Source organism: Mesocricetus auratus, unplaced genomic scaffold, assembly GCF_017639785.1.
Source record: "Mesocricetus auratus isolate SY011 unplaced genomic scaffold, BCM_Maur_2.0 Super-Scaffold_100009, whole genome shotgun sequence".
NCBI classification, from domain to species: Eukaryota; Metazoa; Chordata; class Mammalia; order Rodentia; family Cricetidae; genus Mesocricetus; species Mesocricetus auratus.
The window spans coordinates 34,422,456-34,442,558 of record NW_024429193.1 but is presented as its reverse complement, the minus strand read 5'-3'; the positions used below and the strand labels follow the sequence as shown (position 1 = coordinate 34,442,558).

Here is a 20,103-nt window from a genome sequence, read left to right as displayed (position 1 = left end):
GCCTGCTGAACACTTTTCATCTGGAAACTCTCATGCAGGAGCCCACGGATTTAATCCCCACAAAAACAGAATGACAGGGACAATTGTGTCAAAGCAGGAAATCCGCCTGAGCTTTGGTTACCTGCAATAGTCATGCATTTGCAACACAGGCAAAAGACAATTTAGGAGGTGTGGGAAATGAAGTCCTTTGGGCAGAAGCAGAAACAGAACAGAACCATGCTGAATATCGTCTCCAGAGACCGAAATTCACCCCTGTAGGGCTGCCTATGACATCACAACAGCAAAAGACAACCAAATGCTTTTGAAATTATGACCATGGACAGGCTTTTAAAACTCTCCCATCAGAAGACTGCCTGAAGGAGACATGATACATTCATTTTGAGCACCAGGGAATGGAAAGTTGGGAGAAGAATGTGGCCATTATACCCTCATCTAGCATTTACAGCAGTTTTCTTTTTGAGGGACACATTGAGATGGGGGTTGACCCAAGTTAAACACCATCCTCCACTTGACTTTTTTTAAACATTAGAAAGCTGTGTGAAAAGAAGTCAGCTGTGCCTGCTCTAGGGAGTAGGTATCTGTTCACACGCATCAGTTTGACCCAATGCTCTGGGGCTCATCAGCTTCCTAATTGTTTCTTCACAGCGTGTGAGTCTCAATCAGAGGTCATTCCTACTTTCACTGATACTTTCCTTAAGTTGTCTGACTTGGGGGAAAATGGGGTTCAGTGACAATGAGAGGGCTCATGCTGTCTTAGGGAGCCACATATTCTGACACCATTGATGGCTTTTTAATAGTGCAGAAAACAAAACAAGATGGAAACACTCTGGAATAGTAACTTAACTCATGTCACCTTCATTTGTTCTCTGGCATCTGGAGACAATTCATGACCTCATGAGTGGCTTCTTGCTGCACTCACTGTAGCGTTTTGGGGGACCTGGCATAGTAAAGAGGTGAAACTTGGCCAACTTATAAAAGGGCAGGATGGTGACTACGGAGAGCTCTCACATGACTTTTGTAAGAAATGGTAGTCTAAAATTATTTCTAACTTCGATGTAATGTTTTCTTAGTATTTTTACACCAGTGATTGCTTGCCAGCAGGAGTGACAGGAAAAGAAGTTTTTATTTTATTTTTTCAGAGTTCTGTTGAACAGGAAGACATGGCTATCATTAGAATGCCTTCCTTAGGTATAACAACACTCTTCACACAGCATGCCCTCTCCTGAGTCACACTCTTAACACTTGGCTCTCCTTTTTCTTTGTCTGTGCATGTGTGCTGTCATCTGGAAGAACCAGCCAAACCCTACTCATGCCAGAAGCTCACCATGATGTTTTTGTGGATGAAGCCTCTCCGATACCTAGCTGGTTTCAGATGAGGATATTCTTCAGTGCTGGTGATTTTAATATTCCAAACCTTCTTCCAAGCCTCATAAAGCTGTACATGTACAGGGTAGACGCCCGAGTGGTGAGGGGACACTGCGTAGCCCATGTCGGTAGGAATGCCGTGCTCCTAAGACCAAGCAAACGCTCATTAGAATATGGGAAGGTTTGTCCTTTGTTTCTCCTACTTTCTTGAGTCTCACTACATAGTCTATGCCTGAACTTACTGTGAATTCAGTGATCCTATTGCCTCAGCCTCTCAAGTGCTAGGGTTACAGGCATGCAATACAATGCCTGGCTTTGAGGATTTGTCTTAATTCTAGTTTTATTTTAGTGTTTTGAAATTTACTATAAATGCATACACTTAGATCCATCATTAGTTATTGCTTGGTGGAATTAAAATGATACCTATTAAACCATTAGAATTCTTGAAGTTGGATAGCCATTGGCCAATCTTTTTATTGTGATGGTAACTGAGAGGTTGTAGGATGGACAAAACATCGTACTCCACTCAACACATTCTTGGCCACATGTTCATTCTACTGACAACAATTTCAAAATATTTAATGACAAACACCTTTTATAAACAATATTCAGCCCATTCCACTGGACACAAAGAGTAACGAATCTTCCAGGTTTAACTGGCTCACTCAAAGGATTTTGTTGTGTATGTTGTGCTGCCTACTAAGGTTGCTACATTTCTACTGGGGCCCCAGAACTGTGTGTCAGTAACACTACTAAGTCTCAGTACATCAACACAGACTTGATTGCAAACTGTAAAAAAGTTTCACAAAGCTTTTTTTTTAAGTAGAAGTCATCATTCAAGCAGAAGGTAACCAAAGAGACAATTTGAGAATTTACATGACTTCTAAATTAAAATTTCATACATAAAATGATACCAGCTAAGCCGGGCATTGGTGGCGCACGCCTTTAATCCCAGCACTTGGGAGGCAGAGGCAGGCAGATCTTTGTGAGTTCGAGACCAGCCTGGTCTATAAGAGCTAGTTCCAGGACAGCCTCCAAAGCCACAGAGAAACCCTGTCTCGAAAAACCAAAAAAAAAAAAAATGATACCAGCTAAAAACAAACACCCTCCAAACTACACATACACAATGTGTACTGAGGATGTGACTACTGACGGGTCAAGGTGTTCCTTATCTTTTGGTCCTGTCCAGATCCTGCCAAATCCCAGTGAACGCTGTCTTATTTTGGAGAAGATCTGGACCAACTCAGAATCACTGTAATTGTTCTCAGTTTCAGGTGGCCCACGAATCCTCATCCATTACTCTTGTCATAGAGATAGTTTCCCAGACACGAGGTGTGAAATCAGTCTTTTAGAAGAGCACTCAAGGTTTTAATATTGACAGATTTTTCCCTCAATTATTTGTTTTGCTTTCCGTTTGTATTTTTCAATTGCTTCACAACTTTTAAAGATTCCACTGAAATAATCTTCCTTCAAATTAGTCATGGTTTTCTTCACACCAAAGAGCAATTTCACACAGAGAATCACAGTATCAGGCTGTCAAACAGACTGCCTTGCAGAAGCGTGCTACAAAATGGACATAGACTGCACAGAGATTCGGTCAGCTTTGCTTCTCGAGCCAGAGAATATAAAAAAAGAGAGAGACGCACATGTAGCATCTACACACAAGAAATCTCTCAGTTAGGCATTGCCATCTCTCAGTTAGGAGCTCATTATGTCCCTTTCAGAACTTTACTCACTCTTCAAAACTCCCATCAGTTCTCTTTAGTAAGGATGCTCGAACTGAGAGCTACCCAGTGCTGCTGAGAGAAACAAGAAGAGGCGAGGAGCACACAAGAGGAAGACCGAAGAATGACTGGGGAGGGTTGGCAATTTTCCCTTAATCTTGAGCCTCTGCAGACATTTCAATACCTGTGCAATCATTATCATATAATTGAGGACTTCACTAACATAGAATAAAATACCTCCTTGCATCCCTCCCTAGTTTTAAATGATTCACATTGAGGCAATTTCTTCCACTAAGAATTGTGTACCAGTATGTAATTTTGTTAGAAAAGGGAGCTAAAGTATCAATCTCAAATGGTTGAAAAACAGGATGCAGCTTAGGTCAGATGAAAGAAGATGGAGTGCTATTAAAAGGAGCAATTGCATTTTAAGAACATCTTGGAGAACTTCGTGAAGAAGCTATCCACAACAGCCAGACTATATTACAATATCCAGAGATTCATTAGCAAAGACGTTGATCAAAAAGTCAAGGCGGTTTTTCAGTGCTTGCTAAGTACACTTATGATTCCAGGAAATTGGATGTATAACGAAAAGATGATTTGACACATAAAGAACATTTCCTTCCTTTGAATTCTTGAAGAATGTTTGACTACTACTATGGTATATTCAGACTTCATTTGTTTATTTGCTAGTTTTAGTTATTAACATTTCACCTTTTCTTTGCAGTCTGGTACAGTGATGGGGGCATTTCACACACATTTACTATCTTATGTTTGGGAGAAAAACTAACCACATCTAGTCTTTAGATCCATTTTATAGCTTTTTGCATAGAAGGCTACACAGCTCCAAGTGTTGAGACATCATTAATTCATATGTGAGACACATTAAAAATGGGAGTGTTGCTGAATGTTACCACCCCATCTCCAATGCTCTTGTGTGCAGTGATCTTAATACAAAACTTTACCTGTAAACTACGATGGTTCTGAACATTCATTTGTCGATTGATTAATTAGTAAAAGATGCAAGCTCCCTTTCTCTACCTCTACTGTGGATTTGGGGATCATATCTCATTTCTTTTTTTGTATGTGTGGGCCAATTCCTTTGAACCTGTCTAAATGCAACCATTTCAGAAAGCTCTCTGGTAGAGTAGGTCCCTTTGAAATTATTTTACATAAAGTCTATATAAAAATTTCCTATTAGTCTGCACCCAGTGCCATTAAATATAGCCCATTATTATATCCTACAAATACTACAACTAGTGCAAATTTTAAATGGGCCCCACTTTTTTCTAAGTTTACCACAGAAGCCCAGTACACTGTCACCTATGGTCATTTGGTATACGTTTCTAATATTCTATCTATTTTTCCTGACTTGCCTTCATCCAAACCATTCCCCATATAGTAGGCCAAAGAAATATTTTACAGACTCAAATATGATTATGTGACTTTCTCTTTAAAAACTTTCAGGCATTCCCCTTGCACTTAAATACAAAATTATAATCTGATCATGATCTCTGCATCATATAGCCCCTGCTTCTTAAATCGAGCCTTCCAATGTTTACTCCTTATGTACTCTTTCATCAAGTTTACCTTTCCTGAAATTCACCAAACACTTTCCTATCCCAGTATCATCCTATTCTGAATCTTTCTCTCTCTTTTTCCTGTTTGAGACAGGGTCCCTCCATATCACCTTGGCTGCCATGAATCTCACTATGTAGATGAGGGTGGCCTCAAACTCACAGATCTGCCTACCTCTGCCTTCTGAGTGCTGGGATTGAAGGCATGCACCTCTATTCCCAGCTTCTCACACTTACTTCTGAGTAAATTTACAGCATAGATTTGTCTACAAGAAATGCTGGTGAAATAGTGGCACACATGTTACGGGATTACTCAACCTCTTTGTGAATGTATTTAAGGTCCATTCCATGAGGCTGAACTCACACATGGTATTCCTAAAATGCCCAAGAATCTTAGACTACATAAGTTCATGGGCTTAGGGGGAAAGCCTACTACTATCATTCTGCTAAAGAAACTTAGCAATGAAATTACTCCTAATGGCTTGCCTTTGTTTCTCAAGGTGATACAGTAATGTTTTGTAAATATTCCTTTCTTTGTGCCTCTTCTACATTAAGCAATGACTCTAAGAAGTCTGGGCTCCATGTTATTCACCATTGTCTTACTAACTGCAAACAAGAACTAACGTCTGTGAACAGATGATAGTACAGTGCTGACACTGACCTTCTTTTCCCTTTTTAATTTTTCACGTTCTCAGTGGTCTCAGCTCAATTGTCAGTCCATCTGAAGTATGGTAACTCATTGAGAAATTTTAATAACTGCATAAATAATACTTGCAAAAGGTTGTAACTATAGTTGACACTATTATTTTAGAGGCAAAATTTAAATACATAATTTCAAAATAGTAAAGTATCATGTTATAAAATGTAACATTATAAGACTTTTCTGATGTTATCATTCAAGATTTTCCAAACAGATAACTTGAAAGGCAAGTAATGCTGTAGTTATTAGGAAAATCCCCTAAGACTAAAGGAAGAAGGAAAAAAATCAGCATTTAAGTGATCAAACAACACAATCACTTCATTACCAAAGCACTAACTCTGACAGTGTTTACTTATTTAAACTCTTGCTGGTAATTAAGAATGGTGTTTTACTTTTAGTGTTTACCTCAATTTCAATCTTTCTGGATAGAAGAAACATTTCCCATCCATGGCTAGACAGCCTACTGCTTTTTCCCAATTTCATAGGTAAGCAAGTCTGTAGACTATTGTAATTTCTAAGCCCGCAGTGGCAGTCTACAATCTGTTAGATACTCTGTCGTCTACAGAGAAAACAGCCAGAAACTGCAACAACGCTCTTTGGAAAACTTCTACATGATTTTCTTCTCTCTGTTTTGGTTGAAATGTCCCATTTTCTCAGAACACAGAAGCTCATGCTCTGTTAACTACCTCACAACACTGAGATTCACATTTGCAATTTGCACAAATTTGAGATAAAGTCTCCTTCTATTTACACTTCATATTATGGTGATGTTTCTAAGAAAAGGCTCCTTTTCTTTCACTTTTTAAATGGCTTCCTTTAGGATTGTGGCTGTTGGATATACTGTTTCACCGAGTACACTTATCTAGAAGATGGGAGCATATTTGGAAAATAAGATTAGAATCCAGGTTGGAGTACATTTACTTCATATAATTCATACACACCCACACACACATATATATGAATTATTCAAGATACTTGTCAAGTACAAGGAGCATTTAAAAGACAGTTTCTTTTCCTAAGGTAAAACTGATATCCCAAATACAGTCTCAGATCTTGAGTGCATACAGGGCCTGTGGTACCTAAGGGAGGAGACCATAATAGCAGGGATGGTTGAGGGTAAGTACAGAATGATAGTGACTGTAGTCAGAATGGACCAGTGTATGTGAAGACTTCAAAGGAAACTGAACAAAATACAGGATAAACTAGGTAACTCAGGATCTATCTCTATGATAGAGAGTTTGGGTTTGGTCAGTGTACTAAGATTGCTAAATACTAGACCAATTTCTATGATAAAAGACAGTATTTTTGATATGGTTAAAAATAAAACTCTTGGAAGATAATTATCCCAGGAACCTTATTTGTTTCACAATAAAATGTGAAATACACAACTTGTGTAAGCAAAAACTAAGTTTTAGATTAAAAGCACCATTTCCAGTAGGGCACAGTGATGCATGGTCACAGTCCTAGCACTCTGAAGATTCATGAAGGAAGATCATAAGTTCAAGATCAACCTGTCTTTAAAAGTTACACCAAAGTAAATGTTATATTGCTTTCACTTTATCTTTGTGATTTCATAAGTAATTTTTATGTTCAGATGCTAAACATAAATGCGCTATTTTTAATTTATGGTTTAAACTTAAACCAGCATACTTTCCCATTCTCATTTCACAGGAGTTATGACACATTTATAAACAGTTGATCAGTAATTTGTAGGTTTGGCTGCTGCACACCTCTGTTTTTCTTATATACGCTCTTCAATTTGTAGTACAGATGACAGTCTACTATGGCTATTATGTGAAAACCCTGCTGTGATGATAATGCTGTTTTGAATGAATTTTCCTTAAGGATTTGGAGTCTGCTGGCAGGAATTGTTAAATAATTTGCTTCTTCTTCCTCATTCTAGGCTCCTGGTAGGCAACTCCTAAATCCTTGTCCCAATTTCTCAAAGCCCCAAGTAGGGTTGGTGTTGTTTTACATGGCAAATCTGAGATCACATTTGAGCTGTCATGCCAGAAGGACCAACCATGCCATTAGAGAATGGGGCATTGAGGCAGGTAATAGAGTTGACCTCTGGGCAGGAGGGGAGAGTTGGAGAGTGAGTTTGGTCACAAGGACAGTGAATCAATCGATCACGTTGATGGAGTGAAGCCTTAATAAAAACTGGGATTCGAAGCTTATTCCCTGTCTGGTGATATTCACAAAAACTCAGAAACCTCCAAAAGTATATTTTCTTTGTCTTGTAGTCTAGAGAACAAAAACACACGACAATAGTGAAATTATCAGAAATCCTTGGATAAAGGTGTTAACAGCATTAAGAACGAGATCTTGTGAGACAGAATGGCATTATAAATGTCTCATAAAACAGAAGTGTGACCTTACTTTTCTGAAGTAACACCTCTGAGAAACACTGAACAGTCTTTAATTAACTCAGTGTTAAGAAAGGGCTACCATTCTTTCAGTATCCCAAAGTATAAATACAAGAGAATGGGATTCTCAGTGTCACAGGAACCTCAAGATGCACATCTGTGTATGGGGAGACAGCTTGGGCCTTTTGTGCATGTGTTTTACGAACCAGAGTGGTGCATAGACAGCACACTTCACCATACCACACCTCAAGGTTTTCTCTTCCCGGTGTTAGGGGCAATAAGTGACTATTTCACCTTTTCAAGTCAAGCCAAATACTCAAAGGAAAGAGGGCTAAGGGGAGAAGGTGACCCCAGCCCCTGCTGTCCTAGAGAAGCCCAGGACAAAAAGGTGGTGAAGCCAATGTAAGAAAAGGCCCAAGAACTTTGGCATTGGCTAGGCCATCCAGTCCAATATAGATCTCACCAGCTACAACCAGCTGCACTGGTGAAGGGCTGCTACCTGTAAGGGTCTGCGAGCGTTTCCTACAATTAGTCAGTTCACTCAGGCACTGGACCAGCAACCTACAGTTGTGAAAATCAGGATATTTGACCCACTATAGATGAAGTGGAGTTTATTTGGGGGAAAAGAACTTACACAGGAAACAAGTTACTGTCATAGGCTCCTGCTCCAAGATTGCAGACCCTGCCACCTGGATGCTCTCCATGACCCAAAGGGGCTTCTGTGTCCCAATCCTTTTCCTTTTAACTCCTCGTGTCTGCACCTGTGACCACGCCTTTTTGGGCGTGTTCAGTGCTACAGGTGTGGGGGTGTATATATCACTACAATCCCCCTTTTAGTCTAAAGAAGAAGGTTTAGGCTTGATGTAGAACTATATACAATGATAGCAAATATCAAGTCTGATCTAGGAGAAGGAAAGGTATAAACATACACAATTTGAGAACTTCTGCCAGTGACGCAACACAGAGCAATAGGCTTGAACTACAGCAACCAGCAGCTGTTTAAACTTTCCAGCAACCACAGGCCAGAGACAAGGAGGAGAAGCAGCAGAAGCTGTTGGCCAGTGCTGAGGAGCAAGCTGGCTACTGCCAAAGGGGACATCTTGGCTATACAGGGCACACATATATGACACATGAGGGGGTGGGAAGGTGGGGAAGGGAGAAATGATGTAGTTATATTTCAATGAAAAAAATACATGAGTTAAAAAAAGAATCCTCCCACTGTTTCTTCTGTGTTCCCAACCTCAGAATTCTTATGTAAATGCACACATACTTAAAGAACACTATGATGACCACCAGTATTTAATAAAGTTTTAAGTTAGTACTGTAATCTGTTTTATAGAAAGTTGACAAATGACAATATCAACCAGAAATATATTTTGGCAAAGATAACTGATGTTATGTTTATAAGTGAATTGAGGATCAGCCCTGGTATACACAATAGGGTTGTAGCAATGACCCGAGCAACACTTTCTCAACAGTACACACTTTCCTTCCCGTCCTACTACAACTAAATGGCTTTGCTATTTGATGTGCTTGAATGATATTTAATAAGACTAATGTATAAGTAAGCAGCAGAAACAAAAGTTAAGCTAAACTTCAGTATAAGAACTAAAAAGATACCACAGCTTGTGTTTACTTCAGCCTCAGCTACTTACAATCTCTAAAAGACATGACTGAGCCTGTGTCTGCCTTCCCTAATAACCAAGTAATTCATTGTAAGTACATTTTCATTTAACGGGGCTGCTTTCCCCTCTCTTGAAGCTGCTTTCAGAATTCTGGAAGTGTCACATCTGTGTCGAGTGGCTCATAAGAAAGCATGCCACTAGAGGATGTGCTTTTTTGAGACTGCTTAGAATCCTGAGCACTTGTACTCTGTATGCTCCAGGTTGAGTTTTGTTTGAAATCACATAGAAATCACAAGTGAAACACAAGAAGAGGGCTTTAAGAAATGCGACTGGGGAAGCTTTATTTCTATATTTAAATAGCTGGAAAGACAATTGGCTGGGGATACAGTGGATGTGTTGTAAGGTTTGGTTTACAGTAACTATCTCTGAGTGTGAAGCAATGATTTTGATTGTGACATTGAAGGTTTTTAAGACATAGCAAAGCTGTAGACAAGTCAATGGCAGTTGCAGATTCCCAGACTACTTTCAAGTACATTTGATCTTATAGAAAACACACAGCTGACTAGCTAGAGACATTTAAGCTTGTGTAACACTAATTTTAATTGAAGTTTGATATTCTTAAAGAAAGCCAGTGAAGACATTGCACACCCTCTGGTGTTTAGGGTAGTTACCAAGGCAGTGATGCTGGTGGTACTTCACAGACACCAGAAGTGACACATCACATAAACAGCTATACAAGAGAAAAGCATCCTGGGATGCACTCTGTTTGGTTTAGAAACACCATGGTCTCAAGTGTCAGTGGTGTTGGGACTTGCATCTAGACAAACTGTGGCAGCCACGTGGGTTTGTAAGCTTGACAAACCAGGATGAAACCCTCGTCTCCAGCCTCCACCAGCAATTCTCTGATCTTTGTAAAAGCAGGAATAATCAGCCATATAGGTGGCTGTGGGAATTCATGAACTAAGTATAACATACGATTCATAGTTGGAATCCAGAAATTTCTCAGTCTCCCTTTCCTTAGGAAGCAAGACTGAAATGCACATTTTTGTTATATTTATAGAAAACAGAATAATATATTTTTTAAAAAAATCAATATTCCCCAGTCTAAGCATAAATGAAATGGAAAGAATTAGGGTTTGAGGAATTAGATACGTTGTGACAATGAGCCAAAAATAGGCATCCAATTTGGAGGCAGTTGGAGAAGAAGAATAATTGAAAAGGAACAGAGAACGACACAATGGAGAAAAAGAACAGACATCATGGGATGACAGGAATCGGGGCTATGAGACATGAGAAAGCTAAAGTTGTGGTTGAGGAGATGGATCAGTGGGTAAACCACTTGCTCTCAAGTGTGAGAGCCAGAGTTTGCAGCCCAGAGGCCATGTAAATGCTTAGCGGCTGTGCCGTCCACTCCCAGAGGGCCATGGTGGGATGATTGGGGCAAGGTGGATCAGGACTGGCAAAAGACTGGGCTTGAGAGAACATACCTCAGTGAGGGAAGTGCAGAGGGCTCATGGAAGATTCCTGATGCCATCCTCAGGCCTCTACATGTACACTCACAGAAGGGCACGTGCAACACACACACACACACACACACACACACACACACACACACACACACACTAAAAAAGGTGAGCTGAGCTGCAGCATTGGCTCCTACTTATTGTTGCATAGCCATTTCCTCTGAATTTAAACATTCCCAAGGAAGTAAACAAAATGTAAGCTGACAAGGCCCAGGAAGCTACAGAAGTTTACAGGCTTCACAAGTCCCCTTCTTGAAGTGATATGAGCAGTGACAATTCTGGAGATGGGAGACTCTTCTGTGGGCTGAACTGTGTATAAGTCACGCAGGGAGCCCCAGGGATGCATTGTGTGTGTGCTGTCCCCCTGCTGGGGTGGGCTCTTTCAGTGATACAGCCGCTTTTGAGTCACTCATGATCCTGCAAGTCACCCCAATAAACTCCTGGTTCACTAAGCCAGATTTGGGTGGGACTGTTTCCTGATTCTTTGGCCTGTCATTGATGTCCTATGTGGGGTGAACAGATGTTTCTGCAAAAAGAGTCACAAGGCATTTGTCTTCCTGATATCCCTTCTGTCTCAGGCCCATTTCTAGCTATATCTCAGCTATCCAGTCTAGGAAGAGAGAAGAATGAAAAGACAGAATTTAGGAGCAGCATTTGTGGATCTGGAAGAAGAACTTGTCCTTCTCCACATCCTGCAGTAAGAATTTATAGACAGATTCATAAAGGGTTTTAGTTTGCCTCATGTCCACATGACTGTGGGCCGAGAGGGACTACTCAAACAGTACATGCTCTAAATTTGTCTTTCTTTTACAAAACCAGTTTGTCAATGGTATGCATGCTGGCAAGGAGAGCTAGCATTTGTGCTGGAGCAATAGGGGGAAAGGAAGTGAGAGATGTATTTTCTACCTTCTCTTAATATAAAGTATGAAAGCTTCCTGTAGACTGAATGAGTATAATCTGAAGAGGAACTTACAAAGTAACTCTTAAGCTCCTAAGGCAATCAAAACCACTCTCCAAAATTTAAAGAAACAGCTTTCCATTTTTCATATATCTTTGGTTTAAGTTACCTCCTCTATCTGACCCCCTTACTCTGCATTACCCCTCCTCTACTTCTTATCCATAGCCTCTCCTTTGCTTCCTTTCATGTCATAAGTGTTCTGCTAATCTCTCCCACTTGAGGCCATTTTCTTTTCCTCTCCAATGTCCCTTCTTACCTTCCTGGCTTCTATAGGCACTCAAAGTCTAATGCGCTACTGGAGAATTCAGTTAGGATCCACATATGAAAGAGAACATGTGGTTTTTGTCTTTGTAGACCTGGGTTACATCACCCAGTATAACTTTTTCATTTCCCTGTAAATTTACATTTTCTTTACAACTGAATAAAGTTTCATTTGGTATATGCATCACGTATTGTATAGCCATTCATCAGTTGAAGGACATTAGTCTTGTCCATCTGTGAACCATGTACGATGTAACACCAACCTACCCAGCAAGTTGTGCCTACAAGAGCATGATTAAAATGTAGGTAACCTAATGCTCTCTGGTTGGATTTGGGTCCTCTCTATGGAAAGGAACCCTTGTCTACATCCGTGAATCTGCTCAAGAGATCATAACCTTCAGAGGAGTACTTATTACTATTGTTTTGATAAATGGATATATTGTAAATTCCTTTCTGTTTATGTCCCTAAGTTAGTGCTGATCTTGTCCTTCACTGGAAAAGCTCTATATAGCTGTGAGTGGCTCTTAATACTGAGTCATAACTGCTCAAAATATCAGGAATAAATGAGGGTGGAGTGCTCAGTCTTAAAAGACCACAAGCCTTAGGTAACATCATGGGATGGGGAAATATAAGAGTTGGAAGATGAAGAGGTGTGGCACCAAAAGGCACCTTCTGGACATGATGGAGGCATTGCGTTCATGAACTCACTTCAGCTGTTGTTGTCCACATAAGAACTGGACATGATTTTGCTTGTCAACATTTCACCATGGATAGGGAAGATGTTCATGAGGTTACAGAATCCTTGAGGGTCTATTGGCAGCTAATGGTGCTGGGGGAGGGAGGCCATTTTCTTCAGTGGCTTAGCCACTGGTAAGTTGTTCAGGTTCCAGTAAATAACCAGATACCTATGTTAATGCAGACAGCACAAATTAAACTCAATGAAACACACACACACACACACACACACACACTCACGTGCAAACACACAGAGATAGAGAGAGAGAAAGAGGAAGAAAAAGAATGAATGCGGAATGGGGGAGTTCTTGGAAAGAATGACAGGATGAGAGAAGAAATGGGAGAAAATCCAGCTAAAACTCACTCCAAAATGTATAAAACTGTCAAATAATTAAAAACAACCTCCAAACAATAACACAATAGCAGTAAGTTAAGGTGGTGTTTTCATGTGATAAGATAAATGCCATTTAATAATGGTTGAATGATTATTTTCAAATAAGAAATTTTGTATCTTTGTAGAAGAGGAGATAAGTCTTCTTACATAGGTGAACTACAGAGCTTTAAAGGAAAATCAGTAGTTAGTGTTTTCAAAATGCAGACAAGTATATGCAGAGAGAAAAGTAGGCGGCTTCTCCCTTGATGTTCGTTTGACCTGTTGTTTCAATTTACCTATTCATCCCTGCAAAAAAGACTGGATTCTTTCTATACCGGAAACAGTTTCTACAGCTCTATTTTTATAGTTGCATTTCCATTGACTTTGTCAGCCTGGTTTCTACTTCATCTTTTGTGATTCCCTTAACAGTAATTCAATTTGTCTGTTCACCCCCAATCCTTCCCTGACTGTCTGTCCTTAACACTCCCACACTAATGTTCTATGATTTTGTCATCTCTATGGAAATGTGAGAAGTCTGGAGGCGAAAATGACAATGTCATCTTCAAAGTTCAAAATACATACAATATATAATTCTGAAAACAAGTTGGTGAATTTTTCAATTTAGGAAAGTAGGATTTAGGGTATTTTGGATGAGCAAATAGTTGTGAAACAGTTGCTGGGAAGCAGAACTAAAAGGATAAGACACTCAAAACAATCTCATTTCCTCCAAAGATTATATCTGAAAAAATAGGAGGAACATTGGGTAACAGAGGTGAGCAGTCAGAGCACTTTGGATTCAGGTGTCAGATCTATGACCTAGCTGTGTGCCCGAGGGAAGAACTCAATCTTCCCAAACAGGCCTTATCATATAGAAGATGGAGATGGCAGTAGGGGTTGCGAAGAGGAGAAAACATGTTTATTGAGTGGATACATGCTCCAGCTATATAATAACGGCCCACTATGGACATAATAGAAGACAAAACTCACTAAATAAACAAGTAAGAGGTGTACACATCATGCCAAGTAAGTCGTTAAAGCAGAATGCTTACTTCCCAGGAATGACTAATTTAAAATGATTTTTATCAGTCAAGAGATCAATTTTACTGGGTTACACAAGTTGGGGAAAGAGAGTTTAAAATGCTTTATCTAATGATAGAGTGAAAAGTTGTGCATATCCTTCACTTCTTCAGCAAAGAGAAGCATTTTCAGGGTATTTATGATAAAAAGATACAAAAGTTGATTAAGAGGTAAGTAGGTGAAATATCAAGTAGGATATAAACTAAATTGTTCAAGGTTTTCCATACCAAGAGAATATATCTCATGGCAATTGACAGAAAAGAATGTGGATTTAATGTGCAGATATTTTTACTAGCCATAATGAAATAGCAAGTAGTAGTAGTCATGGGTGGGGAATATGTTGGGTTTTGCAAAGAGAATGCTAGGACTGTGAAGTTTGTAACTCAGCAAGATTAACGTCAAACCCATGACATATGAGAAAAAATGACTAAAGAAGTGACTGAGAATAAAGAAGAAAGCAGAAAAACGAGGAAGATTGGTTAGTAGTGTGTATACATCCTTTTAAGTAAAAGTTCTAAACTGGATTCAGAAAAGTGTCACATACACACATCCTCATCACTGATGTCTGGCACACTTAGTGTGACCTTTCTGGATATCAGTTTGTTTAGTTAGATTTGCAGTTGTTATGTCAACTATTGTGACATGATGGTGATCAGAGGACACAAGTCATTTTGGAATGAAAACTAAAATGTTCAACTCTAAATCTACAAATGACTATGTTCAACTTTATCAATGACTTGACACAAATGTAGAAGTCATACATATAAATTCAGGAATGGCACAAACTAGGCAAAGACATGAAAGATGCTTATCTATTGAAATAGTAATAGCTATAATCTCAAGACTAATCTATAATTAACAGAATCAATTGGACAAAATCACCAAATAAACTGCTAACAAAGCTCCTTGTCCCAGGTCTGGTAGAGACTGGTGTGGATAATTTTTCAACAACATTTAATGTTATATTTGGCTCCATTTCTAGGAATAAAATGCTCACAAAAATAATAATTTCTCCTTTCTGATGCAATGAGACCACAACAGTGGACTGCGGGGCGACTCTATATTTAGGATGAGAACAAAAAATTAGAAATGTCACAAATATTACACTTGGGTGAGGACAGGTTTTCAACCCATCGAATGACCCAGGTTGCAAAGTTTGGAGAGAAGCGTATGCAAATGCATTAACCCTGGCTACTTACTTTTCTATTTGTGATGCTTTGCTGTCTCTTGGCCTTGCTGACCCTGAAGAGACTGTTACAAACTGTTAGCCAGTATCCAGAGATAACGAACTCATGCCAGGGGTGCCTGAGACGTGACCCACTACTCCAGGAGACACATGTCCACATATCTGGTGCTCATGACTCAGGTGATAAGCAAAGTATTCTGCTTTAATCACAAGAGGCCAAGGTCTAAGAAACCCAACGATTATACCTCAGAGCCCACTGGTCTACTCTGCCCTGCCTCATCCACAGAAGTAATAGAGAAAGCACTGCATTCTCCTGGCTGCTCTGTGCTTCCCCAAATGGCTCTGTGCAGTATGGCATGCCTCTTCCTCTTGGTATTTGAGTAACAACCTGTTCTTTAGGTGTCACTTGTCTCCTAATGATAAAAAATATAGTTTGAGATCATGGGTAACAGACTCTCAGGATCTTAAAGAAGTATCTGATTGTATTTTTAAAACCATTTATTGAACATCTACATGCAAATAGCACTCTGTTTACACACTTACTCAAATCACAAGAAAAACACTAATTCTTGAACCCTTCTATGATTTCTATTATGAACATACTGATTCCTGTTATATTTAAGTTTTAAGGTAGACTAATTATATATTCAAGTGACACATTCATTGTTCTCAACATATTTACCGCTGTGTATAACATTCTTCTGACTACTCAGAAATGCTGCTAGCTATAAAGTCAGAGCAGGATGACGGGGACATTTTCTAGGTCAGGACTCTACAGTAGCTGAATAGTTGCAAGGTTTTGTCTTGTGGGAGGCTATAAGGTGATAGTGGGGTTAAGAAGAATATTCTTGTCATATTTCACATTGTAGGATCTGGCATGAGATCCCAGGACTTTGAAACTGAGCATAAGACGTATAACTTGTTCCTCGGTTTTCTATCTCATTCCTTACATTCATTTGATGAAGTAAATTATGTGCTTCAGTCAGTCTGTTCTAATTTATGACAAGTGACCATGCACTGTGGTGCTTAGATCACTCCAGAGTGTGGCCTGTCAGTTCAGATTAGATTCTGCAACCTGACTGGAATCTCTACTTTTACCAAGACTTCTAAAATTATACTTTGCACTATATATCAATATAAGATGAAAATATGATGTGTCTTTCAGCAAAGAGCTTGTCTATCTGTACGCAAATGGATTGAAAGATGATCATATATATATTCCTTAGGTTGACAAGTTTTTAAAATTTATTTAAAATTATGTTTTGATATTATAATCTGTATTTCCATATTGGAAAAGTGATATGCTTACTAACTTAAAGATATGTAATAACAATAGATATTCCAGCTAAGGTGAATGAATGTGTTTTGCTGGTCTGGAAAAGGGCTGTTACTTCAAAGGATGATATAATGCAATAAAGAGTACGGTCTACTGGAAGACTTCCAGTATCAAGGAACATTGTTTTACTAATACTAATTCCAATAAGATTGTCTACCACAGTGTTAATACTATTCACTGGGTGTGTTGGCACACACCTTTAATCTCAGAACTGGAGAGGCAGAGACAGGTGGATGTCTGTGAGTTCAAGATCTTTCTGCTAAAAAGCAAGTTTTAAAACCAGCCAGGGATATACAGTGAGATCCTACCTCAAATTAAACAACAACAACAAAAACCAACAAAACAAAACAATACCCCAGAATTTTAGTATCATATAACAGAGTGTGGATTTTGACGAAAGTCTTTACTAATTATCTCATTATTAAAAATTAAACTATTAAAGCACTTGCTAAAATTTATGCACATTGTTTGAAATGAGACAATGTATTAGTCATGATTTCTTGAGGCTCAAACATAATGCTATTTTAGTTTTCTAGTGATATTTTATAGGTTTTTAAGGCTGCACAATAGACATTTCAAACTGCATTACAGGCCAAGCATTATAATGAATCCTGAATGTAAGGTTGATAATTTCAAAATAAAATTTCTTTTTAAGTTTTTAAAAAAAAATTCATTAGTCTATATTTGGTCACTAAATGTTTTCCCTGGTCAGTCTGTAAGGCTGCATTTCCCTTGATGACTGTGTTCACCACATCTAAGTCTGCTTAAAGGATCTGTCTGATCGTCCATAAGAAGCCACTGAAAAGAACATTAGTTCCTCTGTGAGTGAGACACGTCCACCCCATGCAGAGGCCTAACAGTTCAGACAGACTTGCTAATTAAATGGAAACAGCCGTGTCTGGCTGACAGCGAAAGTAGGGCCTGGAGTACTGGGTCACGGTCTCATATTCGTAGTTGTCAGGACGTTTTAACTAATATCTTTTAGTTCAGTCACTCATTTAAACATTGCCCTTCCCATCTCCATTCTTGGTTAAATACCCTTTGGCTTCCAAGGCAGTCCATTGCTCTTGGCAATTTCTCCCATCTGTCTTTTTGGGAAAAATTTGCTCCTCCAAGCTGAAAGAGAAGAGCAGGGTATCACAGTATTCACACAGGTCAAGCATGTGATTATTGCCTCTGAGAAGTAGATGATCAGGATGGCACTCCCTGCAGGCTAGATTGCACTGACTTCAAGCAGCTTTAGTGTGGAATAAATAATATTTAGCCACATGGAATGCTGCTTGGCCTCAGGTTGTCTTTTGGACCACTTAGAGAATCTGCCTATATTGGGATCTGGGGGAGAGAGTTTCCTGGAAGTCTTGCTTCAAGTTCTCCAAGTCCCTTATGTTGCCCACATAGCTATATACACCCATGATTACTAAATAGCAGAGACTAGACTGATACTTGTGAATGGGTGACGAACCCTGGGGGATAGATACATTTACTCAATATTAGAGGACTTGGATTTCTGTCTTTAATTCTATCAGTGAGCTTTATAATCCTGTGATTCTATGATTCTAGCCTATAAAGAGAGAATACATGTGCTTAGAATTCAGGGTTGCTAAGATACTTAAAAGAAACATTGCACATTATTTAAAATGCACATAGGTTAAAAAATGACATTCAAACCCCTTTCATCTTTAGATTTAGCAACAATGTAACTTAGGAGACCTAATACCTTAATGGGAATTGACTAATATGTACTTATAAACTGTGTAAACCTCACATTAAGCAATTGCCATATCAATATAAAATAAAAAATATTTAAAGACAATTTATTCCTATAACTTATAATATTGACCACTTCAGGAGTAAAGACAAAAGTTGAAGATGACACTTTTAAGATACTAAATATAAAGATAAAAACAGCAGTTGGTGTCCATTGATTTATTTCCTAATCAATGTTTCATTATATATATATATTATATATGTGATTGTATGTGTGTATGTAATATATAATGTCTTTTATTTTGTGATTTTGTGGTTAGTTACAAGTTTCTAAGTTCCTCTCTTCCTCATATGCCCTGCATTGACAAAATTAAAAGTTCACTTATCTATATTCAATCAAACACTGAAGATAAATTGGTTTTTGTTTTTAAGATACATTTTGGGTGTCTTAAGATCTTTCACAATCATTTTCTATAGCATTAAGAATCATAATTTGAGTTGTCAGTTTATAGTTAGTAATGATATTCATAAATCTTTACGTGAAACTTGAGTCAGATTAATAATGACAAGACTTCGGTTTCCGGACCTCCTTCTGGTGTCCTGCTCCTACTGAGGCATGGGGACTTCTCTCCAGGTGTGTGGGGAGAACTGTGCCAGCAGAAGAGCCCATCCACAGTCTGTTGACATTGCTGTGCTAGTCCTACCTCCACCCACATGAAGAGGAGGCCACAAAGAGGACGCTGGACCCATGCTCACCAGGAGAGGGAAAGACACCACCACTCACTTGAAGAAGGGATGAGAAGACAACAGTATAAGAACAGAGTCAACAACAGAAAGATCAATATAGCACCACCAGAGTCTATGGACTCCACATCAGCAAGGCCTGAACAGTACAACACAGAGGAAGAGAAGAGAATATCCTAAAAACAACTTTATGAAGATGATGGAGACTCTCAAAGAGGTAATGAGAAAATCCCTTAAAGAAATGGAAAAAGAAAACCAACAAAAAATTCAAAAAATGGAGGAAAAGACAAACCAAAAAGTGCAAGAAATAAAAAAAATCTTTTACAGAAAACAAGGAAAGCCAAGAAAAAAACAACCTAACAAGTGAAGGAAACACTTCAAACAGTGAAAAACTTTAAAGCTGAAATGGAGACGATAAAAACAATTGAACAAAACAACACAGTCTGAGGGAATGCTGGAAATAGCTGGGTAAGTGATCAGGAACTACAGATGCAAGCAAAACCAACAGAATACAAGAGATGGAAAAGAGAATCTCAGACATTGAAGAAACACTAGGAGAAATAGATTCATTGCCCAAAGAAAATCTTATGTTCAACAAATCCCTAACACAATATATTCAGGAAATATGGGACACTGTGAAAAGACCAAACCTAAGAGTAATAGGAATAGAAGAAGGTGAAGAAACCCACCTCAAAGGGGGCAGAAAACATATTCAGAAATTTATAGAAGAAAGCTTTTCCAACCTAAAGAAAGTCATGCTAATGAAAGTACAAGAAGCTTACAGAACATCAAATAGACTGGACCACAAAAAGTCCCTTTGCAACATAATAATCAAAACCCCAAACATAC

General features: G+C 38.8%; 1 protein-coding gene across 4 annotated transcripts in view; it reads right to left on the bottom strand.

Moving 5' to 3' along the window:
* Ndst3 (N-deacetylase and N-sulfotransferase 3) overlaps nucleotides 1-20,103 on the bottom strand; it is a 160,580-nt gene that overhangs the window by 74,297 nt on the left and 66,180 nt on the right. For all 4 annotated transcript variants that reach the window (XR_005879325.1, XM_040751910.1, XM_013118423.3 and 1 more), the window contains exon 5: nucleotides 1,325-1,510. Coding sequence is in view for 3 of the 4 variants with exons in the window: in XM_040751910.1 (XP_040607844.1) it covers nucleotides 1,325-1,510 (186 nt within the window). In the remaining variant the exon portion in view is untranslated. The remainder of the gene's footprint in view (nucleotides 1-1,324; nucleotides 1,511-20,103) is intronic.